This window comes from Monodon monoceros, unplaced genomic scaffold (genome assembly GCF_005190385.1).
Source record: "Monodon monoceros isolate NGI ecotype Baffin Bay Population unplaced genomic scaffold, NGI_Narwhal_1 Super_Scaffold_20, whole genome shotgun sequence".
Classification (NCBI taxonomy): domain Eukaryota; kingdom Metazoa; phylum Chordata; class Mammalia; order Artiodactyla; family Monodontidae; genus Monodon; species Monodon monoceros.
Genome location: NW_021703777.1, coordinates 136,643,148 through 136,651,256, shown reverse-complemented (window position 1 = coordinate 136,651,256; position 8,109 = coordinate 136,643,148). Strand labels below are relative to the sequence as shown.

At 62.7% G+C, this 8,109-nt stretch overlaps 1 protein-coding gene across 1 annotated transcript in view; it reads right to left on the bottom strand.

The window, feature by feature from the left end:
* The window catches only part of CTBP1 (C-terminal binding protein 1), a 27,359-nt gene extending 20,894 nt beyond the window's left edge, over positions 1-6,465 (bottom strand). Inside the window, exons 1-3 of the mRNA XM_029234728.1 lie at positions 6,130-6,465; positions 4,575-4,729; positions 2,404-2,547 (exon numbers count right to left, since the gene is read on the bottom strand). Of these exons, the coding sequence (XP_029090561.1) occupies positions 2,404-2,547; positions 4,575-4,729; positions 6,130-6,136 (306 nt within the window). The 5' untranslated portion in view covers positions 6,137-6,465. The remainder of the gene's footprint in view (positions 1-2,403; positions 2,548-4,574; positions 4,730-6,129) is intronic.
* Positions 6,466-8,109: the final 1,644 nt, after the last annotated feature.

The window sequence follows — 8,109 nt, the reverse complement described above, 5'->3', positions numbered from 1 at the left end:
CCGAGCCTCCCCTCCCAGCATCACACACACACACACACACACACACACACACACACTCAGGGCACCTCCTCGGCCTGAGTCTCCCCTCCCAGCATCACACACACAGACACACACACACTCAGGGCACCTCCTCGGCCTGAGTCTCCCCTCCCAGCATCACTCTCTCTCTCTCCCTCTCTCTCACACACACACACACACACACACACTCAGGGACTTATCATCTTTCCAGATGGGCATGTTCTGTGAAAACCGCCAGAGGCCACGCAGACGGCTCGAGGGCTTTCCCGATGACAGGTGGCCCAGGTGGAGGGACAGCGGGCTGAAGACCGCAGACAGGTTCACACAGGCCTGCTGGAGTGCCACCCAGACCTGCAAGCTGACAGCCCGGCTGCCCCGGGGGGGGCGGGGGGGGCAGTGTCACCTGCTCTGTCCACACCCCCCTCCCTTGCCCACTTCCTACTGGGATCTTTCTCCTGTTGGTTGAGGAGTCTGAGTATTTCAGCTCTTCCCCCCGACTGTTACACGTACTGCAGACGCGTCTCCTTCGCCCCCTCATTTCCTGTTGTGTGTGATTTCTCTTGCAGGGAGACTGTTGTGACCGCCTTGTACGCGGATGCCCCTCCTTCCCACACTGTGCTTTCTGTAGAACTGCCCACGTTTGGTCCTGTCCTGACCAGGGGCAAACATGCTCCCCACAGACGCCCCTCTCACTCTCGGTGACGGCGGCCGCGCACGAAGGCGCCGGCCAGCATCCCCAGGGCTCGTGGGCTGACTAGTCCTTTATTCCTCCAGGGTCCTCAGGTCCCACCGACCGGGAGCCACCCCCCCCCACTGGCTGCAATGCCTGTTTCTGCGTTTCCCCTGGATTTTATTTCATGTCTTACCCGGCCTCGGCGCCTCCCTCCTGGGACTGGGCGCTTCACTCCAACGAGGCCCCCGCTGGTGCCCCTGGAACCCCAGGTGCGTCCCCGTGTCACTCCCACCCTGGCCCGGCAACGGGACCCCAGGTTTTCCTTTTCCACGGCTACCCCCACCTCACGGGCACCTGACCTTCTCTGAGGAGCTTCGGAGAGAGCGGCAGAGGGGAGAAGCGCCTCCGCCGGCCCCACGTGTGGGTGGGCAAGCGAGCCTGGCTAAAACCCTCCTCTCAGGGGCTTTGACGCGCCCAGCTGGGGCCGCTCTGGTTCTTGTCCCCCACCCCTGGCGCTGGTGAAATCTGGATCCTGAATGGCAGGCCCTCTCGGGGCCCCTGACACTCATGCTGGGTTCGTGGCAGGAGCACGGGAGCCTCCGTTCAGCTTTGGTAGTTTTCCTCATGTTGTGGCGAAAACGTCAGTCTCTCCTCCTTAACGTTCAAATAACGTCGGACGGATGTCCAACCAGCTGTGAGGAGGTAGAAACCCCTGATCAGACGTGACGCGTAAGACAGGCTGATACTTCCCTTCTAGGCCAAAGCCTGCAGCCAGGTGGTCCACGGACCCCGTGTCAGCTCCAGAGCCACCGGGGTCCTGGGCTCCTGTCTTGCTGCCCCGCCATTCCCAGGCTCCCCTGGCTCCACATGGCTTCCTTTTGTGGTCTGGGTGGCTGCCCAGGCTCCAGCCATCACATCTGGTTTCCAGCCAGCAGAAAGAGGGAAGGTGGCTCTGCACACAAAGGCTGCTGTCCTCTCCCTGGCTGCACTTGGTCATCTGGCCACCCCTGGCAGCAGAGGGGGAAGGAAGTGCTTGCCCAGGATGGGAAACGGGAGGCTCCTGAGAGCAGCTGCACTGGCCAGCTGCGTCCAGCACCCCCGCAGAGTCTGCGAGTCTCTCCTCGCTCCTCATCGCTTCCATCTTTCCTCTGGGCTTCCCTTGACTGTGTCTTCTTAGCTTCCTATTAAGGTTTAAACCTTCCGCTCCCATTTTAGTTTCCAGGAGCTCCCTCTAGTTCTGCTGTGGTTCCTTTCTCGCTGCGTCCTGCTCGGCGTACAATCAGGCGTTACCTCAGGCCTAAGGACACCAATTACACAGTCCTAACGTCTCTTCTGTCAGGAGCATAAAATTCTGTCCCCAGGACACTTTTTCTGCCTGTTCTTCTCTGGCAGGCAAGGCCTTGGCTGTGGCTTCCCGTGGGTGTCAGGAGGCATAGGGCTCGGGGAGGACGCCGCCTGCCCGTTGGGTGGGGCTCTGAGGGCCCTGTGCCCCTCCCCAGCAGTCTGTCAACATTTATTTATTCATTCATTCCTTTATTTATTTATTTCTGGCTGTGTTGAGTCTTTGTTTCTGTGCGAGGGCTTTCTCCAGTTGCGCGAGCGGGGGCCACTCTTCATGGCGGTGCGCGGGCCTCTCACTGTCGCGGCCTCTCTTGTTGCAGAGCATGGGCTCCAGACGCGCAGGCTCAGTGGTTGTGGCTCACGGGCCCAGTTGCTCCGCAGCATGTGGGATCTTCCCAGACCAGGGCTCGAACCTGGGTCCCCTGCATTGGCAGGCAGACTCTCAACCACTGTGCCACCAGGGAAGCCCTGGGTTTTATATTAACTTGTTGAAATAGTTTTGGTAAGTTACAGTTCTGGAAAAAAAACACGTTTTGTCTTAGTTTTCAAATTTACTGGCAAAACTTGTTTTAGTACTGCTTACAATTTTTAAAACTTTCCCTCGGTATATCTCTTCTTCATTCCACTACTGGTTTTTTAAAAAGTATCTTTTTAGTTTGAAACAGTTTAAGATTCACAAGAAGCTGCCAACGAGAGGGATCCCGTGTCCCCTGGCCCGGCCCGTGGTGGGCAGTGAGCCTGTGCCCGGGGAGGTAATCTGTGCACCCAAGTGCCCTTGGCCGTCTTGTCCTTGCTTGTGTGTGCTGTTCTGTGGAACTTCACCGTGAGTCTGTTCAAGTAGCCACCTCACAACAGGACACAGAATGCAGGACTGCCGTCGCCACAGAGAAACACCCCCGTGTTAGTGGCACCTGAACCCGGCACCTCGGTCCCCTTCGCCGTCCCCGTCACGGTGGCTGGCCAGAGTGACAATGCCTGTGACCCTGACGAGCTGGCTGCTCTGGCCCGGCCGATGCCGATGCCCGTGGCTCACCCTTCCTTCTCTGCCCAGTGGGGCTCCTCGGTACCCGTGCCCTGGCTGAAGGCCACCTGGTTCCCTCTGGTTCCGGCCACGAGGAACAAAGCTGCTGGGGGGCTCACGGGAGGTTTCTGAGCGGACGTGTGCTCTGCTTCTCTGGGAGAAATGCCGGCACTGGGACGGCCAGGCAGGTGGCCCGCGCCTGCTCAGCTTTGGGAAGCCGCCAGCCCGAGTTCCCGGAGGGGCCGCCCGGGCGTGCACGCCGCCGCACTTCTCTCACCCGCTTACTGCTGCCTCCCCTCGGCTCTGGACCATCGTCAGCCTTTTTCTCATCAAATTTTGCCCGTGGCCCATCCCCTCCCCTCGGTCCCTGAGACTTCTGTCGGAGGCTGGCTCCCCACCGTGGCGCCCTCACCCCAAGCCTGCGTCCTGCCACTGACCCAAGTGGCTGTCGAGTCTGCCCAGTGGGTTCTCACTTTCAGCTTTGCTGTTTCTGCTCCTAGATCTTCTAAAAACTGCCCCGAAGCCCCTGCCGCCATCACGTCTTCTGCTCTCGGCTCCTTTGAAGTGCTCAGGCTTGGTTTTCACGCTGTGGTTGTAGCAGCAGACATCCCACGGCCCCGTGGGTCCCTCTAGTCCTTTGTCTCTGCTGGTTTTTGCTCAGTTCTTTCTTCTCCTACTATCTTGTTATCTTCGACTGTGCGATGAACGTTGTGCTAGGAGGTGATCTGCAGAGACAACCTGGGGCCCAGGTCTACGGGCTCTTCCCGTAAAGAGTACCGTTCTCCCTCGTCTCTGCCAGCCACCCGAGCAGAGGGCACAGGGGCGCCTATAATCCAAGTTCAAGGCTTGATGTGGACGTTGCGGGGCCGGTGGGTGGACACGTGAGGGTGCATCTGGCTCCAGCTCGTCCTTTCTCCCGGGGTCCAGCCCAGAGCCAGGGTCCAGCAGGGCTCCAACCTCACCAGCCCATGAGGCTGCCAAAGCCACCCCAGCCTCTCAGCCGCCTCTTCCAGCACAGCTGATGCCCCGGCCCGGCGGGCACGACCTGTCCACCCCTGCGGCATCGGGGCCTCTCCTGACCCTGCTGGCTCTCCGAAGCACCTTGGTTTTATAAACCTTGGTCCAGCCTCCTCAGCTGACTCGGGGAAAGGTGCTTCTGAAGTACCCGGTTGGCTGTGACTACAAACAGAAACCAGGTTAACGTACTTCCTGTCCCAGGGAACCTGAGAGCTGCAAACCACGTGGCACAGGCTCGGGGTGTCCTGGCGACTGCCGCGGCCTGAGTCGCCAGGTGATGGTGACGCAGCCTGCCTGCCCCCAGCACCGTCCACTGCAGCCACGTCCCCAGATGCCACTTTCTGGGAAAGAACTGGTTATAATGGAGACATCCCACCCCGCCTCCCGACAGGCCAGGTGGTGAGGGCAGCACCACACCTGCCTGCTCCGGCAGGAACCCTGGGACACCTGCCTCAGCGCTGGCAAGGCCACGGCTCCCCACCTCCCCGCCCCCGCCCGTAGTACCTTCTCGTGGATCTCCTGTGTGGACTGTGCGTCACAGAAGGCCACTGTGGCCACGTCCTTCAGGATGGGCATCTCCACCGTGCAGTCCCGGCCGTCCAGCAGTGCCACCAGGGGCCGGGGGTGCAGGGGCCCGTTCATGATCGGAGGTCGGACGCCTGCAACGACAGGGCCGGACGCTCAGCTTCCCGCGGCAGCACAGCCCCCGCTGAAACCTCAGCCCACCCCAAGGACTTCCAATTCTACGTGTCCAGCCACCAGGATCTTTGTCAAAAATAAGTTAAAAATCAGGAAGGAAAACACACTGCTGTTTGCCACAGCTCACTGCCGCCTGAGTGGACACTGATGGTGGTGACTGCCCCCCTCCACGGATCAGGGCCTCAGGGATGCAGAGCCCCTGGCAGCCCCGCGCTCCAGCTGGCGTCCAGACACGCAGGTTGGAACGACGGGCTCGGGGACGCACCCGACGTTTCTCTTCCACTCGACGCTGTGGTGTTGCCACCCAAAAACCCGGCAGGGACCCACCCAGCACCAGCATCGCCTCTGCTTGTAGGTTTGAGGAGCAAGAAACAGCGTAAAGGTAGAACAGGGTTAGGGCACCGGAGGAAGGCCAGAACCTCTCACCTTCCCAAAACGAGACAGCAAAGAATGATTAAAAACTCACTCCCTCCACACGAGGCCCAGGTGGAGACGGGAGGCCTTCACAGGTGACACGCGAGACAGCGGTGGCCGCATCAGCCCGCCCCCCACCACGGCCCCGCAAGGCTCGCCCTGGGACGTGGCAGCCGGCGCGTGGGGTGCAGGTCGAGAACCGGGTGCGGGTTCCGTGGCGGCCCGCCAGCGCCCACCGCTCCCGAGAGCGCACGGCCGTCAGGACCGGCGGCAAAGGCGCCAGGACCACCGGGAGGGCTCCTGGCGTGGGGTCCAAAGGCCAGGACCTCCCTGGTCACCTCTCCCCGCGTCACGAGCAGAGCGTCCACGCCCCCTCTGTCTGTGGAGCGACAGCGGGAGTCCTGTGCAGACGGTGCCCTGGTCCCTCCAGCTCCACTGAGAGAACAGCGACGTCTCACTTAAAGATGTTACTCATTTTAGCGCATGACAAACACCCGCTCCCAGCCTCACTCAGCTGGAACTTTGCCCAACATCGATTCACGCGACCGCAAGAAACCGAGCCCTCCGGGTCTGCGAAGGTGTCTTAGCTGAAAGGTGCTTGCAGAGCCTCGTCTGAAGCGCCCAGCGGTCAGAGAGGACGGGAAGCCCCAACGGAGGGCACTGCGACCGGAAGGGCTGCCAACCGCAGCGTGTCCACGGGAACGTCCCGAGAAACCCCGCGCCAACCTGCAGCCTGGCCGGGCGCCCCTCCCTCGACACCCTCGACAGAAGCAAACCCCACGGCAAACGTGAGGCCCGACCAAGGCCTCGCTGGCCCGGGCGACTCGCCCACTCGGGACGCCCCTGTCCTAACCCCAGCACACGCAGGGGGCCCCGGAGCGGCGCCTCCTCCGCGGCCGCGGGGACACCGGCCTCGGCGGCCTCACTCTCCCGAGCCCCGACCAACCTGACATCTCTTAATATGGGCTCGGCTTCCACGACCATGAATTCGACTGTTCAAAGCGTCTATCTTCAGAATCCCCCTGCAGAACCGCGTCCTGTCACTGGATCCTCATCCCACGTCTTTAATTGTCTCGAACCAAAGCTCCCAGGCTCCCGTCCACGGCGACCACTGAAGCCCACGCCGGGTCAAAGTCTGACTAAAAATTAAACACAAGAGACACGTTAAACACCACTGAGGGTCAACTAGACTCACGAACCTCAGGTCCATGGAGGAGGGGCTTCCCTGCACCTTGACCCCAAGCCCGTGGCTGCCGGGCTGGGACCTACCTGGAATCAGGCCCAGCCCTGCGTGAGAGTGACCGGCGGGGCCACGGCTCGGACGCAGAGGCAAGAGGCTCACCCCGAAGGTCGCCGCCACGTACCCGGGAGCCCACCCGGGTGCCGCCATGTGCACTAGCTGGGAGGCCTGGGGACAGGATGGCCCAGAAAGCGGGGCTGTGGCCAGTTCCGCAAGCTCCTGTCTCACAGGGCCCATTGCTTCCTGGGTCCGTGATGGGGCACAGGCCGCTGAGGGAAAGGGCCCCGGGACACAGACCCTGACCTGGACGCTTCCTGTACCGCACCCCCGAGCCCCCCAGGCGGTGTCCCGGGACCGGGGCCAGATTCAGGTGCAGTCCTCCCCAGAGAGCTGCCCAGCCCTTCCCAGCGAGCAGGACGACCTGGTCATGACCCACACCTCGGGCGCACCCGAGCCCTCCCTGATCCGGCTCAGCTGTGGGGACTGGCCAGCCGCTCCTGAAAAGCTCCAGCCAGCCAGCCAGACACAGCCCACGACCCCAGGACACGGGCGGCAGGGCCGGGGGACAGCCTGCAGCCACGGGCCGGCGGCGGCCCTCAGTGCCTGCCACCCAGTGGGTGTCCAGCACCCAAACTGACCTCACCACTGGCTCCCAGGCGGCCTCGGCCCCTCTCAGCCCCGTGCGGCCCCGTGCGCCAAGGCCCCCCACGTTCCCACAGGCGGGGGTCATGACGCCCAGGTCCCCATCCCGTCGCACCCGCTCTGCCTCCCAGGCCACGCAGCGTGGACAGCAGCCCCGCCGCGAAGGGACTCGTGCCCGAGGGGTCGCGCTACCAGAGCTCCCGCAACTCACGCCGGCCCCCCCGCCCCATGCAGCCACGCTCCTCTCCGGAATCACCAAACACGAGGAATCGGAACGCTTCCACCTGCAAACAGCGGATGCTCCTTTGATCTAACTTCCTCCGGTAAAAACCGTACTCAGCGAGCCGTAAGGCAGCAGGTGTCACCCCACACCCCAGACACGGCCCCAGGACAGGACGACACCCCCAGAACCTCAGGGACCCTCAGTGCCAGTCCTCAGGCCCTCCTCTCCAGGCCGACCTGGAGGCCAGCCTCACCTTCCTACCCTGATTCTCACAGGAGGGGCTCAGGAACAGCGACGTGGGTGGGGTGCCTGGGCCGGGCGGCAAGGACGCTGGCCTCGCTTGCGGTCTCGCTGGCTCTGGGGCCCCAGCCTCGCTCCCGCTGACCGACCACACCGCAGCCGGGGTGGATGCTGCCGACTGCGAGTGGGCACCCCCGCCGCAGAGGCAGGAGAGTGAGCTCCAGGACCTCAAACACCTGCAACCCAGGCCCCACTGATCCCATCGTCTCTTCCAAAGTTGGCCCCAAACTCATTCTAAACCGCAGTGGCAGCACCGGGCGAAGCCCCACGGCAGTCAACTCCGCACAGCCGAGCCAGGCCGACCTGGGTGCCCTGCCCTCCTACCCGAGGGGCCCCGGGAACCACACGGGAGACCAGTGTGTGCAGGTGATGGAAACCCCAGAGAAGCCACAGCCGGCCGTCTGCTCACGAGGATTTCTTCAGTCCCCTCCCTAAACCGTGGAGGAACCAGGGCCAGCTGCACTGGGGAGCAGGACAGTGCCCAGCCGGGCCTTCCCTGGTTCACTCGCGGTCCCACCAGC